Source organism: Dama dama, chromosome 24 (genome assembly GCF_033118175.1).
Source record: "Dama dama isolate Ldn47 chromosome 24, ASM3311817v1, whole genome shotgun sequence".
Classification (NCBI taxonomy): domain Eukaryota; kingdom Metazoa; phylum Chordata; class Mammalia; order Artiodactyla; family Cervidae; genus Dama; species Dama dama.
The window spans coordinates 18,793,075-18,806,823 of NC_083704.1; the positions used below are offsets into that span (position 1 = coordinate 18,793,075).

The 13,749-nt window shown below is 42.1% G+C and overlaps 1 protein-coding gene across 1 annotated transcript in view; it reads left to right on the plus strand.

Annotated features, from left to right (window-relative positions):
• ENTPD3 (ectonucleoside triphosphate diphosphohydrolase 3) overlaps nt 1-8,430 on the plus strand; it is a 34,083-nt gene extending 25,653 nt beyond the window's left edge. Inside the window, exons 8-11 of the mRNA XM_061127838.1 lie at nt 3,518-3,790; nt 3,935-4,045; nt 4,921-5,058; nt 6,837-8,430. Of these exons, the coding sequence (XP_060983821.1) occupies nt 3,518-3,790; nt 3,935-4,045; nt 4,921-5,058; nt 6,837-7,073 (759 nt within the window). The 3' untranslated portion in view covers nt 7,074-8,430. The remainder of the gene's footprint in view (nt 1-3,517; nt 3,791-3,934; nt 4,046-4,920; nt 5,059-6,836) is intronic.
• Nucleotides 8,431-13,749: the final 5,319 nt, after the last annotated feature.

Consider the following 13,749-nt stretch of genomic DNA (forward strand, 5'->3'; position numbering starts at 1 on the left):
GGCCCTGCCGGCAGCCCTGAGCTATTTCTCCACGGCTCAGGAGACTCGGTGCCCAGGCCAGACTCCCAAATACAATCCCAACTTGGCCAAACCAAACCCCGCAAGGAGCTTAGTCAACCCTCTCTAACTGGGCTCCTCTTTTCTCTCCCTTTTTATTTCTAGCAATACTTAAGGCCCCTTCCTTCAGCTCTGGCCCTAGAAGCGGTGCAGGGTGGGGCAGGGAGGGCAGGGCTCCTCTGAACTTCAGATGGGAGAAGGGAGGCAGGAGAAATCACCCTTTTCCCAGGGTGAATGTAGGTTTGAGAAGCTAACCTATTAAATTTGGCTGGCCATGAGGGGGTGTGTATGTATATTTGTGCACACACTCCTACAAGATTTATTAAAGAATGACTGTCTATGTACCAAACAGTCTACAGTAGAGAAGTGAATACACCATCTGGGTGAGGTCTCATTCGAACTTGAGAATGCAGGTCTCAAGGTGTGAGCCCAGGTCTGGGGACAGAGGTGGGACACCCCTGCCTCTCACTGTATATAGTCAACTCACAGGGACAGGGGGCATCTCCAACTTGCCTGATAACATGTGGATGCCTGAGAGAGTGGCTTTGCCCTCTAAGCCTTCTGACTCATGTGTGGGGAAGGATCCAGGTGTGATGAGGATCACCCACAAATGCATGTCCCGACCTGCCCAGCCAATACTTTCATGTTCCAAAGATGTGTTGCCAAGCCCCAACTTAAAGGTTCCCAAAGCTTATTGCATCATGAACGCTGCCTGAGTAATTGCCTCCAGTCCAGGTCTCAGTTCCTGGACTGAAATATAAAGGGCTACAGAGTATGGTGAGAGTGACACCTAGATATATGAAAAAGTGAAAGTGTTCATCAGTCGTGTCCAGCTCTTTGCAACCCCATGGACTGTAGCCTGCCAGGCTCTTCTGTCCATGGAATTCTCCAGGCAAGAATATTGGAGTGGGTTGCCATTTCCTACTCCAGGGGGTCTTTCTGATCCAGAGATTGAACTCAGGTCTCATGCATTGCAGGCGGATTCTTTACCATCTGAGCTACCAGTATATACTTTGCAAATTATTTTCTTAATAAGGGATCTCCAGCGACCCTAAGTCTCAAGTCTCACTCTGATAGCACGTTAGCATTAGTGACATGCATTCACTTTGTCTCCCTTGTTAAGTAAGATTTTTTTCTTCTGGTTTTAAAGTAACACATAGTCGGTGGGGGAAAAAAAAACAGAAAATACAGACATAAAGAATATAAATAATAAACAACAAAACTTGGAATTACCCATTATCAACATATTGCATTTTCTTCCAGTTTTGTTTTAAATGCAAGAATATGTGTATTTACAAATTTGGCTTCATACGGTATATATATGGGCTTGCCAAGTGGTGCTAGTGGTAAAGAACCCGCCTGCCAATGCAAGAGACATAAGAGACACAGGTTAGATCTCTGGGTTGGGAATATCCCCTGGAGGAGGAAATGACAACCCACTCCAGTATTCTCGCCTGGAAAATCCCATGGGTGGAGAAGCCAGGCCAGCTACGGTCCATGGGGGTTGCAAAGGGTCGAACACGACTGAGCACAAGCACAGGCAGTATTCCAAATACATTATTTAAAAAGAAAAGCTATGTTGGTCATGTAGTTACAAAGGAGAGTACATGGCCCTTTCATGCTAATGCCCTGCAAAGACTAAATTCAGGGAAGATTTATTAAATGGCGAGGGACTAAGTAACTTGGCACATTGGCAAGTTATATTTCAGCAATGCTATAACAAATAATTCATGATCCAAAAAGAGAAATGAATTAATCTTTACCAAGCTTCTTCTAGCCAAAAAATAATTTATATTATTTTGCTTCTTCTCCAAGCCAGGCCAGAAATGATTTATTTTAATTATTTAAAAAGTGTAAGTCAGCTTTGGAGGGGGAAACTAAATGATTAGTTGTTTATTTGACTTTTTTTTCTTTCAATGATTATTTCAGCCATAGGGTGACCGTGATGTGCTATGTTACAAATCAGACGTAACAGCTTTTGAACACCATAGACTTTTTCACGCCACTGAAGCAGAAGGGGCCCATTTGCTGCCTCCACAGTCATATTAAGATCTTTCTGTAGGACACTCATATGTTATATCGGATGAGTGTTGGACTTCTGTAGGATTCTGCATAGAATCCTATGACAGCCTTTCATTAAATGATTACATTATTTTGATGTGTACCTCAGGTTCCTCAGCAGTAAAATGAGAGAGCTGAGCTAAGTGTTTTCTGGGCCAAGATTTTACTGTAGAGGATAAAATACACTTTAGTAGCTTTGAAATTACACAGAGTTCAAATCCAATTTCTTGGGAAAGAGAGCCCATAAATTGAACCAAACACATTTTGGAATTTAGCATTAAATAAAGGGAACATTTTCACCATAGATAGAAGACTGGATAATAATCTGGAGGAAGTAAAATCAAATCCCTACCACAATCTTAATACCAAATAAATTACAAACAGATCAAAGATTTTATGTAACAGGGTATTTATTACATCATTGTTTTGTAATGGCACATGATTGGAAACCAGCTCAATTTTCCTCTAGATGGGATTCCCTAAATAAAGTACGGTTTATTTGTACAGTGGAGTTCTATGTAGCTAGCATGAAAGAAGCTAGTGTAAAAAGAAGAGGTCACTCTTACACCAGGGGCTTCCCTGGTGGCTCAGAGGTTAAAGCGTCTGCTTGCAATGCAGGAGACCTGGGTTTGATCCCTGGGTCGGGAAGATCCCCTGGAGAGGAAAATGGCAATCCACTCCAGTATTCTTGCCTGGAGAATCCCATGGACGGAGGAGCCTGGTGTGCTACAGTCCACAGGGTCGCAAAGAGTTAGACACGACTGAGTGACTTGACTTCACTTCACTCTTACATGGACAATGAAAGGAAAATCTCAAAGATATATTCTTAAGTAAGAGATGCACGGGACAGAACAGTGTGTATAGAGCACTATCATTTATAATTTAAAATTTAAAGAAAGAGAAAGAGGGGAAAAGAAAATGTAATTGCACATGCATAGAAGAAGTATACACAGAATCTCTGTTAGAATACACTATAACTGGCAATAGTGGTTACTTCCAGGGAGGGAACCTGGGTGGATAAAGTGGGTGGGAATGAGCCTTAATTTTCATAATACATTTATTTGTACCTTTTTAATTGTTATTTTTAGATGGATAGATAACATGCTCTTCAAAATGGTCAATTAACCTAAACATATCTTGCTTTCTCATCACAATGGAGTTCATAAACCTGCTTCATGGAGCTGCACTAAGTGCTGGAGCAGAGCCTGGTATTGTGCCTGGTGCAGGGTGACAAAGCCCCCACCCCAAGTAGAGTTATCTAGACAACCTGGGACTTCCCTTCCAGTGGACGTATAATGGCCCTTTTTCCATTTCTCTCTTGGCATTGGAGGGGAACAACAGTGAGGACTTGCAAAAGGAAAGTATTGTGATTTCTAACACCTTACTCTTATACCTATAGGATTATACCACTGAAACCACGTTCACCAACCCTTGTTACCCTCAGAATTACACCACCAACTTCACTGAGGCACAGGTGTTTGGCAGCCTGTGTACAGAGGACCTGAGGCCTGAAAGATATAATCCCAACAACATCATCACTTTTGAAGGAACTGGGGACCCATCACTGTGTAGGGAAAAGGTGGCTTTCCTATTTAACTTCAGCGCTTGCCGTGATCACGAAGCTTGTTCCTTTGATGGGGTGTATCAGCCAAGAGTTAAAGGGTCATTTGTGGTAAGAGCAAAACAACAGAGATTCCTTTTCCCCCTACTGATTATTTCTCACCTTCCTGTTTTTCCTCTGCTGAGGTGTTTCCCACTTTCTTATTCCCTGCCCTGAAACCTCCATTATATTGCATTCTGTACAACTTCCTTACAGGCTTTTGCAGGATTCTACTACACAGCCAATGCTTTCAACCTTTCGGGTAGCTTTTCTCTGCACACCTTCAACTTGAGCACCTGGAATTTCTGCTCAAAGAATTGGAATCAGGTCAGTATTTAAAGAAAAAGGATCCATATTGGTACAAAACAGTAGAGCAGGGTAGATTTCATTTGCGCCTGTGTGTGTGTGTGTGTGTGTGTGTGTGTGTGTGTGTGCGCGCGTGCGTGTATGTATGTTCTGAATTTGACTTTTATCCTGTTCTCCTTCACCACATCTGTAAGATGGGGGTAATAAGGAGCCCCACCTCATAGCTATGTTGTGGATTAAATGTTCTATTCATGGGCACAATGTTTATAACAGTGTCTGGCATGTAACAAGCACTCTATAAACTTAAGATTGCTCTTCCATGATATTGTATGCATTTTAAGTCGCTTCAGTCCAACTCTTTGTGACGCTGTGAACTGTAGCCCACCAGGCTCCTCTGTCCATGGAATTCTCCAGGCAAGAATACTAGAGTGGGTTGCCATTTCCTTCTCCAGGGGATCTTCCCAACCCAGGGATTGAACCTGCATCTGTTACGTCTCCTGCATTGGCAGGCGGGTGGTTTACCACTCGGTTATGTTGTAAAGGGATTTTTTTTTTAATATAGGAGATGTGGTGTATATATACAATGGAATATCACTCAGCCATTAAGAATGAAATGGTGCCATTTGCAGCAACATGAGTGGACCTGGAGGGTATTATGCTTAGTGAAATAAGTCAGATGGAGGAAGACAGATACTGTATTTTATCATGTATGTGTGGAATCTAATGAAACAAATGAACATAAAATATGGATATTTTGTCATTGTGTTATTTTATAGTAATTTTAATGATTAAATTCTCTGGGTGATAAGATTCTTTAAAATATGACTGCTGACCTAAGCTGTTCTGAAATGCGCATTCTAAAACCTGCCTCCTCCCCGTTTTGAACTCGTCTCCAGCTCCCACCGCTGCTGCCCCGGTTTGACGAGCAGTATGCGCGCTCCTACTGCTTCTCGGCCCACTATATCTACCATTTGCTTGTAAGTGGATACAGATTCACCGAGGAGAGCTGGCCCCACATACATTTTAAAAAGGAAGTAAGTCAAAGCACAAATTGTTTTCCTCTTCTTCCTCTCAAAATAGATGTTTGTTTGTATGTGTGTGAAAGAAATGTAGGAGATAAGTGGGAATTGGGGATTTAAACTTGCTGAATGGGAGCCAATGAGCTTATGAGCCCTGGTGAGCTTATGAGAAGAGATAATGGAGAATTTAGAGGAAGTGGTCATCAGAAACCTTCTATGTGAGCTAAAGAAGCCAAGAACTGTGGACTCTAAGCTCTGTCGGGGCAGGGCTTGCTTTATCATCCTCATATTCCTAGCACTCACACAAGACTGAGAACATAGGAGGCTCTTAGTAAATATTGTTGAGTGAATCCATAAATATGTTAAGGAACTGAGACTTTTAATCCTAACAAGAAGCTTCAGATACAACAATTTTGTTAAGAGGATAGTAACTAACTGATCTCCGTTTTACACAGATGTCAGAAGGAGATCTATTCTTTAGAGCACAGGGATTAAGTAAGCAGCGTTAAATAAGAATTTGATCTTGGAATGAGTCTGAGGTCACCGTATTCACTTTCAAGTGTCCAGAATGGTCTGACGCTGGAATGACAGCTGACTGGTGAGGTGCCTCTGTACTTTGCTTCCAGGACTCAGCCTTGCTGTTATATTGATCCAGCACTCTGTTCCCTGGGTTCTTGGAGGGTTTTCTCATTTCAGGAATAGCAGATGTAAAGCCTGAAGTATGTCTGGAGTCAGTCTGTTCAACATGAGCTTCAGCAGTAATTAGATTACAGCAAGCAATATCCAGTATTAGGCTTGTGACTGTTTTACATGGATAAAATTGAGTCGGCCGTAAAAAAGAAGGCTGTCTGGAGACAGATAAGGACTGCTGGTGGCATGTCCGCTCCAAGCTTTGTTTCTAACTAATCTAATTACCAGGAAAGCACATTATGATTTTCCATTAAATACCAATTCGGGGGGGGGGGGGGGATACATAATTCTAGGTTTCAAGTTCCTTTCTTTTATTTATAAAGAATTTAATATCAGTCAAATCAGTATTCAAATGTGAGGATGTAAAAAGACTTCAGGAGATTTGCCAAACCCCAAACAAAGATTTATATCCAAAATATTTGGGGGGTTTCCCTGGTGGCTCAGTAGATGAGAACCCACCTGCCACTGCAGGGGACACGGGCTCAGTCCCTGGTCTGGGAAGATTCCCCAGGCCAGGGAGCAGCTAAGTCCATGCGCCACAACCACTGAGGCTGTGCAGCTTCTAGTCTGTGCTCCGCAACAAGAGAAGACAGCACAGTGAGAGAGAGAGGACGGAAGGTTACAAATGTGAAACATTCATACATCTACCAAAATGGCCTAAAAACATGCCAACAAAAACTGATGGAACCACCAGATGAAACTGACACCGTCTGCTTCCCACTTAGACTGACCTTCTTTCCTTAGAAACTGGTCCTGGGTTTGGTAAAACATGCATCACCTCTTTTTTAGCTAGAGACACTTCTGTACCCAGTGACAGAAAAACTTCCAACTGTTGTTAACTGTGCCCTCTTCACACTGGCTGTGACAAGGCTGTGAGGATTACTTCTCTGCAGTGTGGGAGGTTGGACACTCGAGCCTTTGTGGTCATGATGACCAGGGTTCTAGCCCAGTCTCTGCAGTTTCTGAACTTAGGCAAGTCCTTTGACCTCCTTAGGCCACAGTTCCTGGGGGTGTCTCAGGAGGGTGACCATGGTGTGTCCTGGGGATATAATCTGTGCCTCAAGCCCAGTCCTGAGAACTGAGCCATCTCCTCTACTCCTCAGGTGGGGAACAGCAGCATAGCCTGGTCTCTCGGCTACATGCTCAGCCTGACCAACCAGATCCCAGCCGAAAGCCCCCTCATCCACCTGCCCATCGAGCCATCTGCCTTCGTGGGCACCCTCGCCTTCTTTGCAGCAGTGGCCTTGCTGTGTCTGACGTATCTCGTGTACTTGTGTGTGTTGTCCAGGAATCAGAGGCGCTCCCAGCATGCCTTGGACAACATGGTGGACTCTGAGTGAGCCTCACAGAGTGGTTCCTAGAGCCTGAGAGCTGCCCATAACCAGCTTGGGGGGCACCAGACAATGCAAGCAAAATGTCCATCTTCAGGAAACACAGCTAAAGTCCAATGCCTAGGTCCTGTGCCTCTCAGATACTGATTTACGTCAAAACACCTCTTGGGAAGTCCCTCAGCTGCTCTGTGCACATTCCTCTGCCAGAGACCCCGCCACCTACTAGCTGACCTATTGGGGAACAGGGAGAGACAGGCCATCAAGGTCAGCCTCCTTATTCCAAGTGTCCCACAGGAAGAGTAAGTTGAGAAGATGACAGATGAATGTGGAAGAGTTGACCTCAGGGCTCAGTTTGCATTTTCCCTTCTTCAAAAATGCCATAAGTCCTCCCAGTAGGATTGGAAACTGGCAGGTGTCTAGTAAGCATCTGGTCTAATCAAATGTCTCATTTTATGGCTTCCTCTCATTGGTCCTTAACTAAGAATTTCCTTAACAACCGTTAATAACATGGTGCTCCCTCAGCTTGGTAGAATATTGTATCTGGGGGAAAATCCTCCTCCACCCCCAAGGACAGTGGCCACAGCCAAGCTTCTGTCATGCAAGCAGAACCTGAAGGGCAGAGCCACACAGAATATTTACCAGAACACTACAGGCCATTCCTGAAGTAGGATTCCCTCTCAGGGCTCTGGTCATTAGATCTCCACCTGTGTGTGTATCATCCTCGTTGCCTCCCCTTCCCCTTGCTGTGTGCCCTTGTGAAATGTTTATTCCTAGCAAGGCTATCAGACTCCAGATCATTTTGCCTTTGCTAGGCTTTTGCTTAGGGTTGTCTTTCCATCATTAGCAACCTGAGTATATTTCACCCACCATTCCCACAGGTCCACCTGATGCTGTCACAGGACATCCTCTTCTCTGATTTGCTTACCAATCACTTTCCTAGATGGTAGGCCTTTGCACAGTAGCCATAGTTCCTGACTTTGAAGTGGGGAAAGGAAGCTGCAGGGATATTTAACTACAAAGTGGGAGGGAACTCTAGCAAGTCCAATGGCTACAAAGTAAAAATCAACATTCTCTCAGATTATAGCTTGTTCACTGAGTACAGAATAAAGGAGACTTATTGTGACTTGCTGTGTGTGTGTTACTGTGCATATGGTACTCTTTCTCCTAAGGACCCAAGGTGGCATCTATGAAAAGAAGCTAAACAACTAAAAGAAGTTTCTTGAGCAAACTTTCCTAGTATATTAAGAAAGTCATGCATCAGTATCATCTTTATTCCAGAGAGTTCAAAGTATTTCACTTTAATAAACCTTTGGTTCCTTGAGATAACTGAGTCCAACATTTCCTTACCTTATCTGACATTGCAAAGCTTCTGTGAGGCTACAACCTGCCACTCACCTCTTGATTCCAAACCAGAATGTCTGCTCCCATCCCAAAGTGCACCACTGTTCAGTTTTCCCTACCTAGACTGAGTCATCCTCCCACTCATCCAAACCACCTCATATTTCTCAAGGTTCAATCCCAGCTCTACTTCTTTCACAAAGTATTCCTTGCACACACTCATGCACGTGTACATACACACATCATGATCTATCTCTTGGACTACTTTTTTAAAACTACATAAATTTTCATATTGTTGCTAATCATGTAACTGGACTACAAAATTCTAATCTAATCTCAATTCACAATTTCCATGACTTCTTTAAAGGCAGAGTGTTTTCTCCAGGCTTCCCTGATAGTTTAGTTAGTAAAGAATCTGCCTGCAATGCAGGAGACCCCACTTCGATTCCTGGGTTGGAAAGATCCACTGGAGAAGGGATAGGCTACCCCCTCCAGTATTCCTGGGCTTTCCTGGTGACTCTGATGGTAAAGAATCCTCCTGCAATGTGGGAGATCTGGGTTCGATCCCTGGGTTGGGAAGATCCCCTGGAGAAAGGAAAGGCTACCCATTCCGTATTCTGGCCTGGAGAATTCCATGGACTGTATAGTCCATGGGGTCACAAAGAGTTGGACATAAGTGAGCAACTTTCACTTCCATTTCATTTTCTCCAGGAAAGAAAGTCATATTCAAAGCATTAGGAGGATTTGACTGTTGCTAACTTGAAGATGGAGAAGGCTAGGTGGAAAGGGCCTTAGGGCAGCCCCTAGGAACTAAGAGTAACCCTTGGCTGACAGCCAGCATGGAAGAAGGACCTCAGTCCTACAACTGCAAGGAGTTGAGTTCAGCCACCAACCTAAGTGAACTTGGAAGCAGATCTCCCCAGAGCCTCCAATCATTTCAGCCTTGTGAGTCTCTAAGCAGAGAACCCACCCAGACTTCTGACCTCCAGAACTGCGAGGTCAGAAATGGGTGCTGTTATAGGGCACTGAGTGTGTGGCTACTTGTCACACAGCCATAAAAAATTAACATAACTACAGAACTCCAAGCCCCTAAGCTACAAACAGGGCAAGTGCTTACATGTGAAATGTGTACTGATGATAAATCACTAACTACGATTAGGTGTCACAAATTATGCCTACTCCTTATAATAACCATGCAAGAAAAACACGGGCTCAAAGGTAAAATAACACGCCAGCATCACCAGCTAGTAAGTATTTCTGGAGATAGAGACTGTGAGTTGAGAATCTGGTTAAGTCTAAAATACATTTGGAAAAAAACAAATAAATTAAAAAAAAAAAAATTGGGGAATTCCCTGGATGCCCAGTGGTTAGGACTCCACACTTTGACGGCAAGCAAATCACATTATGTCCATCATATTTCCCTTCACAAAGTCAATATCATGACAGTTGGGCATCTGACTTTAGAATTTTGTAGTTCAACATACCTATTCATATATAGTTGTGTGATTTATGACAGAGGTGTCTCATCAGAGCAATAGTGAAAAATGTGGGACAACTGGATTTCCACATGGAGAAATAAAGGAAATTCAACCCTTCCTCTCACATTTTCAAAAATCATTCCCAGGGACTTTCCTCGTGGTCCAGGGGGTAAGACTGCCTTGCAATGCAGGGAACACGGGTTCAATCCCTGGTTGGGGAACTGAGATGCCACATGCTGCAGAGCAAGTAAGCTGACACGCCACAACTAGTGAGTTTGTGAGCCTCAACAAAAGATCCTGCATGACACAAAGAAGATCCTGTGTGCCAAAAGTAAGACCTGATGCAGCCAAGTAAACAAATAAGGATTTGAAAAACATCATCCCCAGGTAGTAAGTGTGAAAGATAAACCTACAAAAGCTTTAGAATATAATGTAGGGTGGAAAATGTAAGATCTTGAATAAGAAAAGGGTTTCTTAAACACTACACAAAAAGCATTAACCATAAAAGAATACTGGATATGATGGATCACATTAGATTAAGAACTTCTACTTGTCAAAAAACAGCATTAAGAATGAAAAAACAAGCCATAGAATGGGAAGAGGTATCTGCAAAGTATATAGCTGATTAATTGTATGAAGAACCACAAATCAGTGAGAAGAAGGCAGATGACCTAGTTTTTCTCAGTGGGCAAAAGGTTTGAAAAGACATTTTACAAAAGAAGAAATCTAAATGTCCAATAAATATAAAAAGGTGCTCAATTTCATTAAACAGGTCAGGGCAATGCAAATTAAAACTACAAGATAGCACAATATACCCATTATTCTGGCAAATTTAAAAGTCTGACAAACCAAGTGTTAATGAAAGTATAGAAAAATGGAATTCTCATTCACTGCTGGTGGGAATGTAAGTCAGTGCAACCACTCTGGGAACCTGTGCTATTATCTAATAATGCTGAAGACACGCATACCAGATGGTCGGAAAATTCCAGGCCAAGGTATATATCTTTGAGATATGTGTTCTAATGTATATCAGGATACATGCCTAGGAATGTTCTTACCAGCAACCAAGACTCCCATCTCATAAAATGGAAGAATAAATAGTAACATGTTGGTACTAGAAAATACCATACAGCATTAAAACAGAAGAACCACAAATATATACTCAATATGGATGGATCTTACAAACATAATGTTGAGGTTAAAAAACAAGTCATTAGGTAGGTAGATAGAATAATTCCATTAATATGAAGCTCAAAAACAGGTAAAACTAAACAAAGAAAGTAAAATTGGTACCTTTTGTATGGGGAGAGATAAACAGATATTTCAGTCTGCTAGGGCTACCACAATAAACTACCACAGACTGGGTGGCTTAAACAACAGAAGTTTATTTTCTCACTCTTCTGGAAGCTAAGAAGTCCGAGATTAAGGTGCTGGTCAGTTCAGTGCCTGGTGAGAGTTCTCTGCTTTGTAGATGGCTACCTTCTCACTGACCTTTCCTCTGTGCTTATACAGAAAGGGAGAGTGAGCTCTCTCTTTTTATAATCATCTCATCATGATTAGTGAACCCCCCTCATAACCTCATCTAACCCTAATTACCTCCCAAAGGTCCCATACCCAACACCACCACATTGGGGGTTATGGTTTCAACATATGACTACTGGGGGCACACAAGCAGACAGTCCATAAAAACAGGACTTATGGAGTGACAGTTCAGTTCAGTTCAGTCACTCAGTTGTGTTGCAACCCCATGGACTGCAGCATGCCAGGCTTCCCTGTCCATCACCGATTCTCAGCGTCTGTTCAAACTCATGTCCATCGAGTCAGTGATGCCATCCAGCCATCTCATCCTCTGTCGTCCCCTTCTCCTCCTGCCTTCAATCTTGCTCAGCATCAGGGTCTTTTGAAATGAGTCAGTTCTTCGCATCCCATGGCCAAAATACTGGAGTTTCAGCTTCAGCATCAGTCCTTCCAATGAACACCCAGGACTGATCTCCTTTAGGATGGACTGGTTGGATCTCCTTGCTGCCCAAGGGACTCTCAAGAGTCTTCTCCAACAACACAGTTAAAAAGCATCAATTTTTCAGCACTCAGCTTTCTTTATAGTCCAACTTTCACATCCATACATGACTACTGGAAAAACCATAGCTTTGACTAGATGAACCTTTGTTGGCAAAGTAATGTCTCTGCTTCTTAATATGCTATCTAGGTTGGTCATAGCTTCTCTTCCAAGGAGCAAGTGTCTTTTAATTTCATGGCTGCAGTCACCATCTGCAGTGATTTGGGAGCCCAAAAAATTAAAGTCTTTCACTGTTTCCATTGTTTCCCCATCTATTTGCCATGAAATGATGGGACCAGATGCCATGATCTTGGTTTTCTGAATGTTGAGCTTTAAGCCAACTTTTTCACTCTCCTCTTTCACTTTCATCAAGAGGCTTTTTAGTTCCTCTTCACTTTCTGCCATAAGGGTGGTGTCATCTGAATATTTGAGGTTATTGCTATTTCTCCTGGCAATCTTAATTCCAGCTTGTGCTTCTTCCAGCCCAGCGTTTCTCATGATGTACTCTGCACATAAGTTAAATAAGCAGGGTGACAATATACAGCCTTGACGTACTCCTTTCCTAATTTGGAAGCAGTCTGTTGGTCCATATCTGACACTGAGGTTCTACAAATGGGTAGTAGTTACAGGTATTCCCTTTTTCAACCATTCATACACTTTCTGTACGTCCTACATGACATTTAAAAATAAAATTATAGATCTGGGCTAACTCAGGATTTGCTATCTCTATGATGTTCATAAAGTCCTTCAATCTCTTTGACCATTAGATTTTATCATGTATAAAATGGAGATAATATCTGCCTCCTGTTAAAAATTTTAAAAACAGAAGATGTAGCACTCAGCTAGTACCTGGCACAGAGTATAGCCAATGAATAAAAGTATAAAAAAGTATTTCCTTCACCCATTTATTTATTCACTTATCATACATTTACCAAGGGCTTTCCAGGTGACTCAGTGGTAAAAGAATCTACCTGCCAATGCAGGAAATGCAGGAGACTCAGGAGACATCAGTTTTATCCCTGGTTCGGGAAAATTCCCTAAAGAAGAAAATGGCAACTTACTCCAGTATTCTTGCCTGGAGAATCCCATAGATAGAGGAGCCTGACAGGCTACAGTCCACTGGGTCACAAAGAGTCAGACATGACTGAGCACGCTCGCACTAATATTTTCCAAAAGTCTATCAGGTGCTAAATCACTCACTGGGCTGAAAGACTAAGGCTGGAAGAGAAAATTTTCCTCTTGAAACATATGAGACACTAATGCCCCCTACTGGAGCTATGGAGAAAACTCTTCCTGGTTATGCCCTTTTTTTCTCCCGAATTATAGGTGCTGAAAAAAAAATTAAGAGTTCAAAAATATTTTTAATTTTATAAAATAACAAGACAATTGGAAATTAAAACATTTGGCAATATCAAGGACTTTCTGTTAATTTTTGTTTAGGTGAGACAATGGTATTGTGGATTTCTTCAAAAATAATCCTTACTGTTTACCTACCACCTATGAAAATAAAAACAAAAATAAACAAATGGGACCAAATCAAACTTTAAATCTTTTGCATGACAAAGGAAATCATAAACAAATGAAAAGATGACCCTCAGAACTGGAGAAAATATTTACCAATGAAACAACTGACAAGAGATTTATATACAAACAGCTCAAACAGCTCAATATTTAAAAATGGGTGAGAGACTTAAATAGACATTTCATCAAAGAAGGTATACAGATGGCCAACAAACACATGAAAAGATACTCAACATCACTAATTATTACCAAAATGCAAATCAAAACTACAATGAAAAAAGAAACTGCAAGA